Below are 20,016 nucleotides of genomic sequence, written 5' to 3'. Positions count from 1 at the left end.
TGGATCTAGTATAGCCTAGATGCAATTGCTAGTGGCTGCTGGAGTAAACCCATTGAATCAATGGAATTTGCATAATGCTTCCGATTGATTCACTGAGACTCTAGCTGGGACTAACCATTAGGCCGCCGCGCCCCTTTCTCTAGGAATATATCTGTATAAAAGATGTTAATTTAAATAATATTGGAGCTGTTATTGGTTTACCTTGGGGTGCGGTGTGTCCACTTTTTATGCCTTGTATGTTTTACACTGCAGGAGAAATCAATAGGTCGGATCTCGTCCTGTTACCCCAGTATGAGAATGGAGATACAGGGAAAGCTTCACCTGCTGGTTTCAGCCTGTTAAAGCAATGGTAAGGGGTTTTGAGAAATTCGTCATCTCTTCTAGGCATTTGCTAGGCCCTCCAGCGTGACTCTATGGTCAACTTTCCAGTGGAAGCATGCCATAGAACTCCATTGGAGGACCTAGAAAATGCCTAGAGAGAACGTATTTTGCGTAAGCGAACTGGTGTTATGTGAATTCACATAGTACGCAGCCCTATTGTAGTTTCCAGGTCTGTGTTTCGACTTCGTTTCACATCCAGCAGAACGGAGGACTCTTTCTCTATTTCCATGGTTTAGTACACACAATTCTGCTTCACGTTTGGACACATAGAGACAATAGTACACAGATGTGTAATACCACTCTTGGAAATTGCAGGGTGGCCTTTCAGATAATACTGAAATGTTAACAATGGAGTCTGCCTAATGTTGGGTAGATTGATAGTTTGGCATGACAACGGTGTGCAAAACAGGAGAGTTATCTATTTGAGTTGCCGTCCTTCCCCCTGACCAACACTCTCCCAAAATATTTCACTACAGCACCCATTGTCTCCAATGGCCATGTTGGGCAGGGTGGATGGGAGTTGTAGTCCAACACATCTTATGGTCATCCGGTTTGAGCTCTTCTCCCCCCACACCGATAAAAGCCAGATTGTATTGTGATGTGACATTTCACACCTTAGACAATTAGAAAGGACTGAAGATTTGGTGACTCTCCTTAATCCAAAGATGACAATGCTCCCAGGGGAACCACAAAAATGCAAAATCAAGCTAAGGTTTCTGGGTGTCCAAGAGCGACTGCAAGGCCAGGCATTCATCCATAGGGCAGGAGGGGAATTTGTTTAAATCACAGCCACTAGAGAGCAGCCAAGAATCACAATTATTTCCAAAGGAGACACAATGGTGTTTAGAGAAGAGAAGTCAGGGAGGCCAAGGAGAAAAAGTTGGAAGTCCTCCAGTCCAGGTTTCATAGTGTTTGCTGCAATCTGCTTGTTTTAGGGAAGCGTTTAATAAATGGAATTTTAATGGGAGAAACAATGTCAGTCATTCTCATTCTCCTGTTCATATTTGTGATGGGAAAATTGGTTGAGAAGATCTATTTATTTTATTTGTTGCACTTATATCCTGTCTTTCTCCCAAAATGGGATCCAAGGCAGCTTTGCCTATTCATGGAGACAAAAATTGTGGAGTTCCTTTCCATCATTTTCTTTTTCTTTCTGTGGATAGCCTTGGCAGGAGTAAGGTTTTAAAATCTAAAACTCGTTCCATATGAGCTGTTAATGTAATTTTAATTATTTTTTAGGGAGCATTGAAGCTAAGTCCAAGCTATGCTCATAGCTCAGTCCAAAAAGGAAGGAAAATCGTAATGCGCTCAGAACAGTCACATAGATTCAGGTGCATTTTTTTAAAACTCAGAAATGGTTGGAAGTTAATTTTGACACGAGGAAGAAATCCTCCCAGCCAAAGGCTGGCACAGTCATAGGAATATTCCACTGCTCTATCTGCCAAGGAAAGCAATGCCATGCAGGAGAAAAAGGGTACCTTGTGTCCAGGACAGTCAGGCATTTGACCACAGTATCCCACTCTCTCAAGCTGGTACTGCAGCAAATACTCCAACTAAGTAGAAAGAAAGGCCTTCAGAGCTTCTCAGGCTGCATCCGCACAGCAGAAATAATCCAGTTTGACACCACTTTGCCATGGCTCAATGCTAGGGAATCCTGGCAATTGCAGTTTGTTGGGGCAACCAGAGCGCTCTGACAGAGAAGGCTAAATGTCTCACAAAACTATAAAATTCCATAGCATTGAGTCATGGCAGTTAAAGTGGTGTCAAACTGGATTAATTCTGATACAGATGCTGCCTCTGGAGACGTTTTCACACTCCTTTCTTTTGCTCTTTGGCCATGATCATAGACAACGTCAAAGTCTTATGTTGGAGTAGGGTGCATGTTTTTCTATGGTTGGGTTACAAACCTTTCCATATTTGGAGATGATCGCCTTTCCTTTCCTCCCAGTTTCCCATTCTTTGCAAAGTACAAGAGAATACGGATCAGGTATGGGATGCCAAGATTGGGCACGTGATGCCTCCGGACTGGGCACGAAGGTGGGTGATAACACACAGATTGAACATTGCTGCATTTCAGAGATGAGCGTGGTGAGCATCTAGGTAAAATAGACATTTGCATCTCAACTACCTTCAAATTAGGTGTCAAATTAGTCCAGCCCTATATTAGTCCTATAGGCTGGGCCTATAGAGTGAAGTCCAAAGTGTCTTCCCACTGGGAGGAATGTCCCTGGAATAGATCTCTGCTAATGGGATGCTCCTGCTAGTGAGCAGAGGGAGAAGTGCTTTCCTCCAGTCTTTTACTTTCTACTCCAAGCTCTGCTTTGCTTTCATGGCAATTTGCATTCATTCACCACCTACCTTTGGGCCGTTGGAGGAGACGGAGCTATAAACCGTTTGCCTAGACCCCGGAAGTGCGTTCCCAAAGCAAAGACGGAGCAAAACGGAACAGGCCTTAAGCGAAAAATCTCTCTACACTTCCCACCCCGGATCATCCTTCCCCTAGATCTTTGCTGGGGCCTAGGTTCCCACACCTCCTCTCTTTCGTTCTCTCTCTTCCTCTCTCTGCCCATATCCTATCCCAGCAAGACACACCTGGAGATTAAGCCGGGACAAAGCCAAGCTTGCACTACGGGTTTCCCGGGGAGAATGACTCCAGGCGGAATGCAATACATGGGCGTATCTTGCAATTGCAACCGAAGCCATGTCGGTCTCAGTGCCAAAGAGGAGCTACCAATTGTGTGGATGGGGGAGTGGGCATAGGGCACACATTGCCACCAAAAGGGGAAAGCTCCTAAGATTCTCAACCCTCTGCAAACTTTGAAGCAGAGGAAAAGTGAGGACTATGGGTAGTGAATGAGAAGAGGTCTGCTTTGTCTTGTTTTTACTTTTATATTGATGGGTTTCACTTTGGATGTCTCATTTTCGTGGTGTTCAGGAGCGGTTTCTTTCTGTGCCGTGTTTGCTATGGTGCCCCTGTGTTGATGTGTTGAGTTTGCACAAGTCAGAAACGACTTGAAGGCCCACAGCGACAACAAAGTTTTGCAACCTCCACATTCACCTTGGAGTTTCTGCGATATTACAATATATAGGCATCTATTGTGCAAGGATGAATGTGCCATGTCCAGACGCACCATTGTCACTGATGTGCATCATGGCACACTCCCATAAGCATGCAAACGCCTACTAGGAGATGCTGGAGCACCAAAGGCAGTAAGCCATAGCATTGAGCCACGGCAGTCAAAGTGGTCTCAAAACTGCATTATTTCTGCAGTGCAGATGCAGCCGTTCTCTCTCCTTCAGCAAAACTCACGCTTTATGTTGGCTACATCCCAACCATCTTTCCTCACCCATCCCCTGCATCCAAGCAAGTTCAATGTTTGCACAAGGAAGTAGCCACCAGCCATCAATAAAGCCAGCGTCGGTCAGCCAGGAATAGTCCTGAAAGAAACGCTAAGCGATATTTGTTTTTGAAAACTCCCTTTGAGGTTGGCCTAAAGGTAATCTATACCCAGTTTAAGCAGAGCAAACAAACAATATAATTCTACACATGGCAATCCCCGTCGGAAGAAAGGCCATATCCTGTTATTATCCTTTGATTATTATTATTTTATTGACGGGGTTTATCATCTGCTTCATGTGAGCAGCATACCTCATGGAAACACATAAATACTTATTTACAGAGGGAAGCATAGAGGAGTACTTGCCCCTACAGGAACCATACTTGCCCATAGGGAATCATGAGTGAACGCTTGCCCATAGGGAACCATACTTGCCCATAGGGAATCATGGGGGAATGCTTGCCCATAGAGAAACCATACTTGCCCATAGGGAATCATGGGGGAATACTTGCCCATAGGAAACCATGGGGGAATACTTGCCCATAGAGAAACCATACTTGCCCATAGGGAATCATGGGGGAATGCTTGCCCATAGAGAAACCATACTTGCCCATAGGGAATCATGAGTGAACGCTTGCCCATAGGGAACCATACTTGCCCATAGGGAATCATGGGGGAATGCTTGCCCATAGAGAAACCATACTTGCCCATAGGGAATCATGGGGGAATACTTGCCCATAGGAAACCATGGGGGAATACTTGCCCATAGAGAAACCATACTTGCCCATAGGGAATCATGGGGGAATGCTTGCCCATAGAGAAACCATACTTGCCCATAGGGAATCATGAGTGAACGCTTGCCCATAGGGAACCATACTTGCCCATAGGGAATCATGGGGGAATGCTTGCCCATAGAGAAACCATACTTGCCCATAGGGAATCATGGGGGAATACTTGCCCATAGGAAACCATGGGGGAATACTTGCCCATAGAGAAACCATACTTGCCCATAGGGAATCATGGGGGAATGCTTGCCCATAGAGAAACCATACTTGCCCATAGGGAATCATGGGGGAATACTTGCCCATAGGAAACCATGGGGGAATACTTGCCCATAGAGAAACCATACTTGCCCATAGGGAACCATGGGGAAATGCTTGTCCATAGACTAGAGGAACCATACTTGCCCATAGAGAATCATGGGGGAATGCTTGCCCATAGAGGAACCATACTTGCCATAGGGAATCCTTGGGGTCTACATTGGGGAATCCTGGGGGCAGTATCCCCCAATGCTTCCCTCTGGGCCAGTCCTGTCCTCTGCTTTGGTATCTCCTGGGGGTGGATACTAAAAAAGAAGGAGGGGAGTCCGAATTAAGAAAAAGAGAGGGAGGAGGAGGAGGAGGAGAAAGGCGTGTCCTGGAGAAGGCAAAGAGGAGGAGAAGAAGAAGGAAGAAAGGAAAGGGCAAGAACAGGGAAGGAGGCGTCGCTGGAGCTCCGGGGGAGCCTTGCGGAGGGCTTGGGCGACCTTCTCCTTCTTGGTCAGTGGCCCATGGAGCCAGGCTCGCCTCCTCTTCGTCCCTAGGCAGCCTCTTCGTCTTTTTCCCAGCGCCATCTGGCTCCTTCCCTGCTGCAGCCATCATGGGAGACGTCATCTCAGCACACCTGGACGAGAGCCGCCGGCAGTTCATCGCAGGTAAGGCGCCCCACCTGCGTCCGCACGGTCAGGGAATCCGAACTCGACCCGCTTTGGAGCCTCTTCCCTCCTTCTCCTGGGCTTGGCTGCCTCCAAGCCCTTTTTTTTTGGACTCCTGGCCAGCTCTGTAGCCTTGGGTTTTCTTGGCAAGGCTCTTCTTCTGCACTTGGCCCTGGCCATCATCCTCTGAGGCTGAGAGAGTGTGACCTGGCCAATGTCACCCCAGTGGGTTTCTATGGCTGAGTCAGGAGTCGAACCCTGGGTTCTAGAGTTCCAGTCCAATGCTCAAAGCACTAAGCCATGTTGGCTCTCTAGACGATGCATTCATTGCATTTTCGACTTGGGTTGACCCTACCATAGGATTTCCTTGGCAAGGTTCTTTACTTTGCCCTGGCCCTCCTCTGAGGCTGAGAGAGTGTGACTTGGAACCAGGGTGGCATCACAGATGCCATTAATAATATCGAATTTGTTATTATTTGTCCCTTGATAGCTCAGATTCTGCCCAGGGATCTTGGAGGTATAATTGACAGCACTGATAACATCAGAGATGTATTATTATTATTATTATTATTATTTGTCTCTTGGTGGTTCGGACTTGGTCCAAGAATTTAGGAATCAGGGCGGCAACACTGATATAAGTGATAATATCAGCAACATATTATAGTTATTTGGCTCTTAGTGGTTCGGATTTGGTCCAAGAATCTAGGAATCGGGGCGGCATCGCTGATGCCAGTGATAATATCAGAAGTTCATTATTATTATTAATATTAATATTTGTTATTTATCATCGCTGTCGTTATTAAGCATTGCACACCATCCTGGATGCTGCAGAGTCGGAGATGACTTTTTAAAAGTATGCAGGATATTTCATTTGAAGAAACCAAGCCAAAGGAAACAGAAAAAGTCTTCTCCAGTTTCTAATGGGACCTTTCCAGGTTTCCTATGGTTGCAACAGAGAGGATTTCTCCTCCACCCCTTCCTTCTTTCCTTTCTCCACGTTGCAGACTCTTCTTAAATAAAGTCTCAACCCCCCCTTTTCCCTCCTCCGCCTCGCCTTCCTTTTTTCTGCTTTTGGAGCAGAGAAGGAAGAAGGAGGCAGGGAAGGAAGGGGCTTAACCATGGCAGAAGCAAGTCTGGGCAGAAAGTGCTTTCATGGGAAGGGAGGAAATGTTGGAGAGAGCTCTCTCTGTGTTTGTCTGTGCAAGAGAGATCAAGTTTTCCATCTTTGGCACTGCCTTTCAACACCTACTTAAAGCAGACTCTTGGCACCCATAATCTTTCAGGCGGCACGATTCCGACCATTTCCCTCCTTGCATCTTTGGGTTCATCCAAATTGCAGAATTAAATCAGCTTGACACCACTTTTAACTATCGTGCAGCAGCTTGGGATGTGTAGTTTGGTCAGGGATCCAACTTTGGTGCATCTACTGCACCTCCCAGGATTTCTGTGAGAGAGAGTCATGGCAGTTTGAAGTTCTGCCAACCTGCTTTAATGCTGCGATGCGGATGCCCCCTTTGCCTTCTTTTATGTATACGGTTGGCCCTCCACATTTGCATCGTTGATCTTTTTGCAGATTTGATTATGCACGGATTTGGTTAATATGTTTTCTCTAGGGATTTCTATGGTGACTCTTATGTCTCTGGCGCGACTCTATGGTCAGCGTCCGCCAAAAAGTCATGTTGGAGGACCTAGAGATTCCTAGGAAGAACACTGCTCTGGGCATTTGTTGGCCATAGCATTGCACTGAAGGATCTAAAGATCTCTAGAAAGGAGTTCGCTCCAGTTAATAATGCCAGCACTGCATTACTATTCATATTGGCCATTAATAATAATTAATGGTGATTATTATTATTATTAATTTAAATTCTATAATGCATCTTTTTATCTTGGCTTTTCTCCAATGAGTTCTCCTCATTCTGGCTTTCTGGCTGTTAAAGGTGGAAGGGCTCCAACCCCAGGTACAGCCGGGCACCGTTTGTGTTTCTTTAAAGGCTTGCAGGGAAACATAGGAATCTGTGCGGAGGCCCTTTGGTTGTAAAACTGGGGAGTGGCATTTCTTTTGGACTTCTGAACGTGGCGCAGCAGGAAGGTGTGACGGTAAATTTCTCTGCGTTGGCAGCCAATAAAGTCATAATAAACTTCAGCAATTAGCCGATGAATTTGCTACCGAGTCCTGTTTAGTTTCTCACACAGTCGGCTGTGTGTGTGCATTTTTATTAAATGACACTTTGTTGCCTCTGTGAAAGAATGACAGTTGACCCTCCTTATCCACGGATTCAACCATCCATGGCTGGAAAACATTAAAAAATAATACGAATTCCAAAAAGCAAGTCTTTATATAAGGGACACCATTTTATTATGCCATTGTAGTTAATGAGACTTGAGCATCCACGGATTTTGGTATCCACAGGGGGTCCTGGAACCAAACCCCAGCAGATACCAAGGACCTGCTGTAATGTCCAGGAACACATCTCCTTCTTTAAGTGAGGTAGACTTGCATTACGTATGGAGGGACTATGAATCCCAGAGTCTCTGAAGGATTGCTGAGGATTCTGGGTGTTTGTTGTCTTTCCAAAATAACTTTTTCAAGCTTAAAATGGACTAAAACATTGCAAACTGCATAGAGAGTGCTTCGTTCACTATGAGGGGGTATAGAGATGTAAAGTGCTATTGCTCAAACTTCTCCAAGCAGGGTTAAAAATGATTATGTCCCCCTTCCAACTTGCATTTCTTACTCAATTATTTCTTTTTCTGCCCTTTTCCCACCATGAAAGCAGCTAGTGGGAAATAGGGGTGACATGCCAAGGAGCTGAGTCTTGCATTCAGTATCTCCAATTGGAGGGAAGGATGAGATTGGAGACATAGGCCAGGAATTCTTGGGACTCTGTTCTGGAGCAGATGGAATTCCGAAGTCGCTGTGTTTTATGGCCTCCCCAAGGTTCTGGCTTTATCCGGTTTGTGACTCTCCTAGAAGTCTCGCAAAGTGGGTTGTACCCAGAGATATACCTCAACTCAGGAAACGCTGCACCGGAGGAAAAGTTTGAGCCCGGCCAAAGTCCCGCACACTTTTGCTAGGATGCTGCTGTGCTGTTTCCAAATGGTGTTGAGTTTACTTTTCCTAGTCTGGTTTTGTTGGCAAACAGATCTTGGCGCTTTCTGCAGTTGGATGTATGGCTCCTTGTTGGACGGGCCTCTCTCTCCTTCCCCCATCGCTGCCCAGCCATGGACAGGACTGTGCTTCTACACAATGGCTCTTTTGCCTTACGGCATCATCCCAGCTGAATTACAGGCTGGGAATCCAGGAGTGGGAGGGCTGGCTAATGGTTGCCTGCAGATACTTGATGGATCCTAATAAGAAGGGAGGAGGAAAGGTCAGTTTGACGCTGTCTGGGCTTTGTCCTTCTCCCTCTTCCACCTCCCCAGTTAGTCGGTCATTGGCCCTGCCTCCGGGGACCCTGTCCATTGCTCTGTCTTGACCTCTTGCCTTCATCAGCCTGACTTCCCCGTTCTTAATGTTGAAGCAGAAGTCGGTGGAGGGTCATTGCAGCTCAGCAAGGCTTGAACGAATGAGCAGTGAAGGATGGAAGGGTGGTCTTTGATGGAAATCCCCAAGCTCTACTCCAGGGACGTAGCTAGGATTTTAGGAAGGGGGGGTCCAGACTAAGTGCCACCATTATAATGGGGCTTGGGTGCAGTGGCGGCGCAGCAGCACACACCATTCATTTTTCTAATGGAAGGGGGGGTCCGGACCCCAAGAACCCCCCTTGGCTACGTCCCTGTCTACTCATCTGGTTCCTTCCCTCCCAGTTGAAACATGTCCCTATATTAAATGTGTCAAATGTATATTAAATGTAAATGTAGGACCAAACGCAACTGAGGAAGTAGACCAAAGTCTATGAAAGCTCATGCTGCCACCTTCCTTCCTTCTGTTAGTCTCAAAGGTGCTACAAAATCCCTTTGCATACTGCTTTTCCAGACTAACACAGCTATGTCTTTGAATTAAATGCATTCAATGCTGTAACATCTGTCCCCAGTGCAACTTGAGTGTGCTCTTATTTTGCCTCTGAGCATGTTCAAAGTGCCTTGCTTTACTCCACAAAACACCCTAAGCCAGCTGGTGCCCTTTGTGTTTTGGTGGGTGTTTCGTCTGCCAAGCAACCAGTCTGTTGCAGCTGGGTGGATTACCAGAAGGATCATTCCTCCTCTTATGACTCAAACTACTCCTCAGTGTGACTGAGTGGAACAGATGAGTCGCTGTCTTAGTGGGAAAGGACAAGTCATTTTATTTCGGCAACCTCCAGATCCCTTCCCCCTTGCAGAGGGTTGACTCATCCTTCATTGGAAGCTGGGCATCTTGAGAGTCTCAATCAGTAGTTCCCAAACTTTGGTCCTCCAGATGTTTGGGGCTTCAACAGCCAGAATTCCTGACCATTGGCCAAGCATTCTGGGAGCTGAAGTCTAAAATACCCAGAGGACCAAAGTTTGGGAATCGCTGGTCTAAATGGCATTGCAGAAATGGGAGCCCAAAGTAACTATTGCCAGTGTGTGTCATCATTGCTATGATTTATTTATTAAAACATATGTATCCTATGTCACGGTGGCTCCCAGACCTCTGTAACTTTGGTTTGTCACTTCAGATGTTGTGTTGTGCCTTTGCTTGTGAAGCCATGGTTTTAGCCTGTTAGCTCTTTGCAAACCACAGTTAGTTAACTTGGATGTCACACCAGACTATGGTTAATGTTCTTTCACTATGGATTTGCAAACCATAGTTTGTTTGTTTTGCCTTCTTGAAATGTCTTATCTGAGGCATTATGTCTACACAGTCAATGAGATTGTATTGATAAGAGGACCATTCATTGAAAACCACTCCCTTCAGGATGAGCATTTTCACCTATTCTGGAGGTTGGCTTGCATTGGGCCTGTTGCTTTTTTAGTTGATCTTCCTCCATTCCCTGAATTATTTTAACCTACTTGGATGTTAATATTGTGTTGATTTCAGTCTGCCGCTATGTATCCAGCGAGCCGATTCCAGCAGTACGCTTCCTCTTCCAAGGAGAAATACCAATGAAGGAATGTGATGAAATGGTTCTGCTTTTAATTTTATTAAGTTGGGCCATGGTGCGAAATTCACGTTGATAGGAAAATCGCAGGGTGAGAAAGGAATGAATCTCTCAGAGACTGATCTTTCCTGCAAGATCAACACAAAATACAGAAAGCCAACTTAGTGGAGGTCAAAACTTTCCCAATTTAGTCCAATGGTCTTTATTTTATCAAGTCGAGGTCTTTCTCATCTGCAGTCAGTCGCTTTTCACTGCGAATGCTGGAAATAGGCTATGAAACTGGTTAACACCTTGTATCCAACTGGGTTTGGCATAACACATTTTTGAAACCATTGATGGAGTGACGGTTTGGTTCAGGTTCTACCACTGATGGTACAGTTCTTCATGAAAGGGCGATATATTCACTGCATATCCATCTTTATGTTGGAACTGGTCCTGATTATTCATTTGAACATGTCAGGAAAAACCCTCCAAACCATGGTTTGTACTAACTGTAGTTCAGAACCTCGATTGTGGTTTCAGTTTCAAACAAGAGTTGCACATCTGCCTCCCCTATTTTCATCTTCTCTGGAGTCACAACATCATGGGATTCAAAGTTTATTGGTTTGAGCAGAGTGCCGAACTGTGGTTGTCACCGACAATGCTTTGCAAGCCTACTTACTTCAGGCCATGTGTTCTGATCTTGGTTTGCAAGCCAGTCACAAACCATAGTTTGACCATTTAGCCATAACGTTAAACTAAGCCTTCATCATAGTAGTTTGGCTCAATGGCAGATTTACGTCTCTAATGGAAATAAACTTATCATTGAAAAGAAGTAATGGTTCATCGTGTTTGGCTGTTTCCTTCTAGGCTTCTGTTTTTGTAATGTTTGGTATCTGCACCATATCCGCCATCCACTCCTTTTTCTTCTCCTTGGCCTCTTCTCCAAGGGGCTTGCATCGTTCTTCACATGTGGTGCCCAGAAATGGACAGAAGACACCAGCTGTGGTTAAAAACCATGCTAAATAGAGCAGAACAGCTTTTCTGTGCCTGGACAGAAAGCACTTCTTCTTCTTAAAATCTCAACATAATCCTTATTTGCATGTCCCAGTCTGACCTTCAGATCCATTACAATCACATCAGGATGTTGGGGGTAGACAATATTCTGAATTCAAGCAGCAATTCTAGACAAATTGTGGGATATTGGAATTTTTTTTCCTGTGTAAAAAATGAATCTAGTGTAGGGGCAGAGAGTTCGATAATCATGTGCTTGCTTGCTTCTGCCCTTTTTTGCTCCAAAGCTGTTTCCTCCAGCTGCTCTTTCACTGCTGGTGGTTATATTGTTTTAAACAGTAGATTCAGTCCCCTTGTATCTTTTCCTCCTGAAGAAGAGAAGACAAGATGACTCCTCCAGCTAAAAAGATACCCCACTGGGAAATAAATCTTCTCCATCTGTATCAAGTGTGGTCCTGGAAGCCTCACATAAACCTTGGGGATGGGGACAAGGTCAGTGGGATACTCCATCACTTCATCTTAGTTGTCCTTCTTCTGAACTTCAGTCCTACTTTCCTAAGGGTTCCTCTCATTTGCACATTCATCATCACTGAGATCCCCAGTCCTCAAAAATCAGGTTGTGGTTTCCACAATATCCTCTCTTCTCTTTCTCCCATCTGAAAGCCTACAGGCATCCTCCAGAGACTATTGGACTATCCTTGACCGCTTGCCATGCTGACCATGCCTAATGGGAGTTGTCACACCAAACATCTAGAGTAGTGATTCCCAAATTCTGGTCCTCCAGGCGATATGGACTTCAGTTCCCAGAAGCCCCAACCAGCTTGGCCAATAGTCAGAAATTCTGGAAGCTGAAGTCCAAAACCTCTGGAGTACCAAAGTTTGGGAACCACTGTTCTAGATGATGCCTGATTGTCTCCCATGATGCCAATACCATGGACCCTTCAAAAGTTGTTGAACATCAACTCCACCATGCTCCAACCAGCATGCCCAGTGTTGAAGTTATTTGGGAGCTGAAGACCAAAACATCTGGAGCTAAGGCTGAGAAGTACTCTAATATGGTACATTTGTGGAGTCTTTGAGCCTTGAAAGGGGCCACAAGGGCCATCTCTTCCAACCTCCTTCAATTCAGGAACATACAATTGAAACACTTTTGGAAAGATGTCCACCCAACATCTGTTGAAGGACCTCCAAAGAAGGAAAACCCACACCACCATAACTGAGCATTGGTGGAATCATGTTCTCTGACTCAGCATACCATCCTACCCCTAGTATCTCTTCATATCTATTTTATCTCAACAGTAACTTTCCAGGTTTTAGCTGGGGGCCGGCGTTGGCTTGAAGGGGTAATTAAGACCCATAGGTTTTACAAAAAACCTGCAGGTGATGGCACTGAAAAAAGTCTCAAACGGGTTTGTTAATAATGGGTCCACATAGCTGCCTGCATATTTTTGGATCCTCCTTGAGGGCATCTCTAGAGGGGTGTGCTTGCGTCTCAGAAGGTGCCACGCCATCGTTGTTTCCGCTTCCAAGAGGGGACTCCCCTTTTCCTTTAGGTCTTGCCTGTTTTGTGTTTGCCGTGAGCACTGCTGGCGGGGAGTGGAATTCTCCACCAGAAACACTCTGTCTTTTGTCTTTTGTCCCCGGCAAGGAGAGCTGAGATGCCAGACTATTTGCACTCTTTCCTCCCTCCCACATGCCCTCCAGTCTGGATAGGAGGAGAATCAGCCCCATTCTTTCCTTTCCTTCCTTGTCTGTTTTCGGGAATGGCTCAGGAGGTGGGCTGTTTTTCTCTTTGTGGCTTCAGATCAGCTCTTCCCTCACCTGCTGGTTTTGGATGATCTGCCCTCTCCAGCCTGGCATCGGATGTTGGTTTCTTGTGCCAGCAGCTGCAAACTGCTGGTTGCCTGCCCAGATTCTCTCGAGTCCTCCCCAAGTACTTTGGGCCTTGGGAGGTGCCACAAGGGTCATGTAGTCTAACCCCCTGCATTCTGAAAAAATAGCGCACACAATCCCATATCCTTCTGCATTTATCAATTAAGGCTGACATCCTGCAGAGAGTCTTTGCCTGCTTGCAAAAAGACGGCAGATAGAGGAGAAACTGAACTTCCCTTAAGAGGGAGTTCCAAAGCCTAACTTTTGCTCCTAAAGTATAGTTGTCCAGAGCCAAGCAGATATCTCCCTTGAAAGTAAGGAAAACATTTTCTCTTTAGAAGAGAAAGCAGTGGGGTGTGGAATGAATGTGACCTCCAGATGTGCTCCTCTTCAGACATTCCAGTCGGATAAAGCCCTTAATCCTGTTGCAGCAAAACCGGCCAAGTCTTGTGACACCTGAGAGATGGACAGATTTATTGTGACAGCAGCTTTTGTTGGGGCCACAAAGCCTGATTTGCCATGAGAAGGAAGTGTGATCCTCAGTTGGCAGGTAGAAGTAGATGGGTGCGGAGGCAAAAGTCCTAACAATAATGGTAGGGCCAAAAGACCATCCAATGCAAGGTTTAAAATCTGGTGCCATTCCACAGCAAAGTTCACATGTACATAGAGAACAGCACTGCATCCATTCACAGCATCAGGGATTAGTGATAAGACTCTCTTCCATACTGTCTTTGACAATGGGCCCTCCACATTCACTGGGGTTAGGGACATAGGACCTAAATGCAAATAAAAAGAATACTATTTTTTAAAACCTGAGAGGACACCTTCCATTGGAAACTGACCAGGAAGTCATGCTAGAGGACCAAGAGAGAGAACATATTAATTAAATCCAGAAATAATGAGATCCACAGAAAAGCCACAAATGTGGAATATCTACTGAAGTTGCAATTGAAGTGAAAGAGTACCTTAGTCTTGACCAAGTCCTAAAGAAATAGAACAAATGTACAGTACAGCAACTCGCCTGGCTGCATATGTCTTCTTTGAAAGCTGGACTGAAACAAAATTCTTTCCTAACCCCTACCTATCCATCCTATCCATCATCAAAGGGTCTTGGTTCAATCTTGGTCTTCCTTACCTTATACCAGGGGTGTGCCCATTTTAAAAAATCAAGCCCTGCAACTGTATCCATACCACCTGGTATGTCAAGGATGTTCTCTCTCTTGCCACAACTTCACCTGACACGGTATGCCTCTGGTTTTGGCAGCACAGACTTGTTTGAGAAGTATGGATTTGGGCCAATGCTGTGCAAAGATAGACCAAGGCATGTGACTGAATGAAAACTCACCTGGTTTCCAACTTGCACACCTATTACCCATAGGATGACAAGCGCTGATGTGCCACTTCTTCAGACTGGCCTCTCCCCCAAAGAGGTCAAAATGAGGGGTTGGAATATAGTTTCCTCAATGCCACTCATTACAAAAAGAAAGGAACTTTCCCAAGCTCTAGTCCTAGCTCTCTTGGAGTTGGGATGGAGGCAGCTATGACAGAACTTCATGTTCTGAATGGAGTTGCATTTCAAGGATTTCTTTCAACCTGAGGTTCAAATTCAATTTGAAAGAAGGTCTCCCTCCAGAAGGCTTTTCGGGGCCACGTGAGTCCCATTTTTGCACTAGTAGGTTTCCCATGGCTCTGTGTGCTGTGCTTGCAGTCCCACTATCCTTGCTGGCATGGTTGGTGAGGATCTGAGAGAGAGCTTTCTCTGTGGATACTTATGGTGACCCTAAGGTGACCCTATCATGGGGTTTTCTTGGCAAGATCTGTTCAGAGGAGGTTTGCCATTGCCTTCTCCTGAGGCTGAGAGAGTGTGATGTGCCCAGGGTCATCCAGTGGGTTTCATGGGTGAATATAATATTATTGTTGTTCTTGTAAACTGACCTCAAGTCTCCCCTGACTCATGGTGACTCTGTCGATGAGACATCTCCAAGACCCCCTGCCCTCCACTGCTTTGCTTTCAATGGTTCTCAAACTTTGGTCCTCCAGATGTTTTGGATTTCAGCTCCCAGTATTCCTGATTGCTGGCCAGGCTTCTTGGAGCTTCTGGGAGTTTTAAGTCCAAAACACATGGAGGGTCAAAGTTCGGGAATCGCTGGCTTAGGTCTTGCAAATTCATACTTCTGACCTCCCTCTATGATTCTAGGATTCCTTAATTGAGTCTATATATGAAGCTGCATTTAAAATATGTTCTAAGTGTAATGTTGACATTCAGTTCCGTTTTAACTTTTGTAAATCAGTGCTTTAGTTGGACCTTCTTGAAATTATGGTAAGCTGCCTTGGATCCCATTGAAGGAGGAAGGTGGAATAAAAGTGCAATCAATCATAGTTTCAAAGAAACACAAGCAAGCATATACACAAATGGAGAGAATTGCATCTCTTCTCATCTTTCTGGGCCTGGTCACCAAGAGGCAAATGGTGCTCTCCAAAGGTCACCATGCAAGAAGCTTACAAACAGACACTATCATTTTGAACTTGATTTTCAGGTGCCAAACTCAACATGGGAAGAGCCAGGAGGATGCCAGTGTGGGTGAAGCTGCTCCTATGCTAGTTATATGTGATGGATGTTTGTTTACCCTGCAGGAGAGAAGCAGTTTCATTTCCTTGATAATCGCTTCCTGGAGATTTGTGCATAGCTGTGGTCTGCTAGAAGGCTCCTCGCTTTTGACATTGCCCGCAGGGGTGCCATGCTAGAACCAGCATTCTTCTTTGCTCTGGCTTTGCTTGCAACGCCCCGTTCTGCTTGCATTCAGCTGGTCGCTATGTGAAGGAACCAGTTTTGTTTCCACCCTTGCTTCATTTTTTTGCTTTCTGCCCCAGCTGTGGTTCGTTGGCAGGCTCGAAGTATGCGCTATGTTTCCCAGCCGAAATCTCTGGGGTTTGGCAGCCGTGCCAAGTTTTACAGCAACAGTAGGAGACTGAAGCCCCCCAGTAGGTTGGCAGGGACACATGTAGCCTCAACCCTGGGAAATCGCTCATCCTTGTTTTCAAGGATATTGAAAAAAAAATTGTCATGGTTTCCTGTTTGCGCAGGAAATGCATAGATGTCGTTTTCTTTCTTTTTTTTTAAATGCCCAGTGGAGAGAGAAATTCCGAAAGATGAATGGCTCCCTTCTCGGTGAGAGATACAAGAGCAATCTGCGTAACGGTTAAGCCCTTGCAGATAGCGCTTCAGGATTTGTGTGGTTTGTGCAAAGGCGTTGCCAGACCTTGGAAAATAATGGGCCTCTGCTTTGGCTCAGGTTGTTTGCTTCCGGATGTTTTGGCATGTTTGCGGGCTGGGAAACAGTTGGAACCTGTCCGGAGACTGACAGGGAGGTATCGCTCAGTACAAGGACCAGGAAGAGACCTGCTGGAAGTCTGTGGGCAACATACAGGGGCAGATTCGTGTTTTCTTGGCTGACCCATGATGCATTACGGGTGACGCTGACTCAGGAATGTTCTGCCTTCATCTGAAAGTTCTCCTTTTGTGTTTCACAATTTTGTGAACATGGGATGTTGTCCCCACCTTCGAAGGGGCATGATGGACTTGGGAGCTATGTCCTGATGGAGATGGAAGATCGAGATGGAAAGCTATGTTTGAATTTTAGCATAACTGGAGTTCAGACATTTTCCCCCATGTTATTTTTTTGTGTTGGAGGGACCTTTCCCATGAACAAGTCCAATACTTGGCTACTTGAAAGTGTCCTGGGTAGCAGATTTTGGCACACAGCTAGAATCATAGAATCATAGAGTTGGAAGAGACCACAAGGGTCACTGTCGAACAGCCCTTACTGGAGTTTAATGGTGGAACCATTAAAGTTGGAGAGGTGGCTGCCATCTTGGTTGGTTTCAACAGTGGAGAAATTCATGGAAGAGGAAGCTATCGGTGGCTATGGCTCATGATGGCTATATATTCCCTTCAGTACCAGAGGTGTTAGAGCCAGCATGGTGTAGTGGTTTGAATATTGACTTAAGACCCTGGAGATCAGGGTTTGATTCCCTGCTCAGCCATGGAAATCTACTGGGTGACCTTGGGTGAATCACACACTCTCAGCCCCAGAAAACCCTGTGATAGGTTCACTTTAAGATCACCACAAGTCAGAAATGATTTGAAGGCATGCAACCACCACCACCAAAGGTGTTATACCTGGCATTTACTCACAGCTAGGAATAGAGTTCCCTGGTCTCAGAGTTTTGGCTGGCATCTCAGTGGTTAGGGTTGAGACCAATGCTTTGAAAAACTGCATACAAAAGAGAGCTGGGGAAAGTGTTGCCCCCCCCCCCCCAACTCCAATATTAATACAGTTTGAAATACTTAATTTGAAACCAGACATATATCTTCTCATTTTTTAAGACTTGGGTTTGTTATTTGAATTACATGATCTGAGAAACTGCGGTTGTCATGCTTGATGGCATCACCAAAGCTCACTCCCGGTGACCTCAATGGAGGATTCTTCATCCACCATTTTGTTCCCCCAGTAACATCAATAGGGGACATCCCTCGGCCTAAGGTTTGGGTCCAGAGATTATAAATCTTTTGATTTTCAGTGTTGGCCCTGGATCGCTCCCAATCTGTCAAGTCTAGTTGGAGAACAGGAGTAGGAAGAAGTTCCCGGAAGCAACCGGTGGCCAATGTTGGAAGAAAATGGTGGCCTAAGTGTGCCGGCTGGTTTGATCCAGCATGGGCAGGTCTTTTGTTTTTCTCCAATACACCATTAACCTTCGTCCTTCAAAGAATTGGAACACAAAGTATTTGGAAGAATTTTCATATATGGTTTTGCAGTATGTAAAAAGTGACTTCCATATCGGACCTGAGGGAGAAGCTTTTTGAGCCAGTTTTTGCCTTTGCGTGTGGTAAATCCCGGGGCGGGAATACTATGGCTGGCAGGCTGCTTGCAATTTGCGTTTGTTGTGCAACTCTGTGCCCTTCTCCCCCATTGCAGTTGGGGTGTGGATGTGTGTTAAAATGGAAAACCACACCCCCAGAGGCCTCCTGAAGGGATAGTTGTCTCTTGAATCACTCAGAGGCTCACGTGAGAAAGGCAGAAACAGCAACGTTTGAAAACTTGACCTGACTGGAATGCCAACTCTGGTTTTGGAAAAATGGTGAGGTGTGCCACTCCTAAGGGTCTGGGATGACTGAAAAGATGGCATGTGCGGCCTTTGGAGACTCTCTGGTTACTCAGCTCAGTGGTACAGAGCCCAGCAAAGCAAAAAGGTGCATTCTCTGAAGATGCCAGCCACAGATGCTGGCGAAACGTCAGGAATAAACTCTTCTAGAACATGGCCACATAGCCCGAAAAACCCACAAAAATCTATGGATGCCAGCCATGAAAGCCTTCAACTTCACATCAAAACTGTGCTGTATTAGGATGCATCTGCATTGTAGAAATAATGCAGTTTGACACCACTTAACCTGCCACAGTTCCATCCTACAGTATCCCGGGATTTGGAGTTTGGAGAGGCACCGGCACTGTTTGGCAGAGAAGGATAAAGACCTTGTAAAATTGCAAATCCCAGGAATCTGTAAGATGGCGATAAACTGCCTTACTTATACTAGCCGCACCGCTTGTTGCAAGGTCACCCAAAGGGTTTTATGGCTGAGCGGTGAATTGAACCCTGGTCACTCACCCCACCTTAAAAGCAGTTCTGGGGCCTCTGCATGCTGTGCATTACAGTCATATCACTGCATTGCTGGACCCCTTGAAGTTTTTGACTGAAGTGGCAAATTAAAACGTTCTTTTAATGTTAAATGCATCAGAATTTTTGGAGAATGATTCTGCTTCCAAATGAAGTCTCCTCCTGTGTGTCCCTTCTCTGCGGTGGGCTGCATAACTTGGCCGTCTATGCTATAGGATGCTTGCAGGAAATACCCCCAAAGGATCCTGTTTGGCAGGAAATGCCAAACATTCCAGTGCCGAAGTCGCCTTAATCTTGGCAAATGGTTGCAGGCTTGCAGAGGGCCCCAGTGGGTCTGGTCCAGTGACTCTAACAAACGTGCATGATCCAATCGACTTGTAAAACGCCTGACCCCAAATGTAGCATGCTTTTCGTTTACCCGGAAGTTTGCTTTTCCCCAACAACAAATGATATCTCTTTTCTCTTAGGAGTTTATCACACTGGGGCTCATTTTGGCATTAAAGAAAGATTAAAGAGCATTTAAAGCATCCCGCAAATAAAGCGAAAATGGCATGTAATTGCACAAATGATTATCACACGCAATTGCACAAGTAAAGTGATATCGGAAATGCATCGTCATTGAAATCCCGAAAGTAAAAAGATGCACATTAGTGCTTCTTTGTGACCACTTTAATGGTGGGTGTTGTGCGACATTGTGTGAAATTGTTTCGCATAACTACACAATTTTTCCGGAATATTCACGTGTGATGAACTCTTTTGTCGCAATGTGTATCTCTTTCTCTCTATCTGTCTCTCTTTCTCTTCCATTCTATAGCTTTCTGTAGCTATATTTTTTGCACAAACCATGCATGCCTGCTCCTGTTTTCAAATGCAAATCTTTGAAAGCTGCATGGAGAATTTTAAACGGCTTCTATGTTACTTTAAGCAAGAGAAGACAGGGCGAAGAAACGCAGTGGTAAAGATTGTTGGCTTGTGATTCCCTGGCAAGTTGAGCGGTGTGAAATTC

The 20,016-nt window shown here is 45.5% G+C and overlaps 1 protein-coding gene across 1 annotated transcript in view; it reads left to right on the top strand.

The window, feature by feature from the left end:
• Positions 1-5,158: 5,158 nt before the first annotated feature.
• The window catches only part of LOC149308018 (protein Niban 2-like), a 51,420-nt gene continuing 36,562 nt past the window's right edge, over positions 5,159-20,016 (top strand). The window contains exon 1 of the mRNA XM_089534913.1: positions 5,159-5,412. Coding sequence (XP_089391039.1) covers positions 5,358-5,412 — 55 coding nt within the window. The 5' untranslated portion in view covers positions 5,159-5,357. The remainder of the gene's footprint in view (positions 5,413-20,016) is intronic.

The sequence above is a fragment of the Sceloporus occidentalis genome, unplaced genomic scaffold, assembly GCF_023333645.1.
Source record: "Sceloporus occidentalis isolate IW3139 unplaced genomic scaffold, rSceOcc1.0.p SCAF_8, whole genome shotgun sequence".
NCBI classification, from domain to species: Eukaryota; Metazoa; Chordata; class Lepidosauria; order Squamata; family Phrynosomatidae; genus Sceloporus; species Sceloporus occidentalis.
This window is presented reverse-complemented; position numbering and strand designations above follow the sequence as displayed.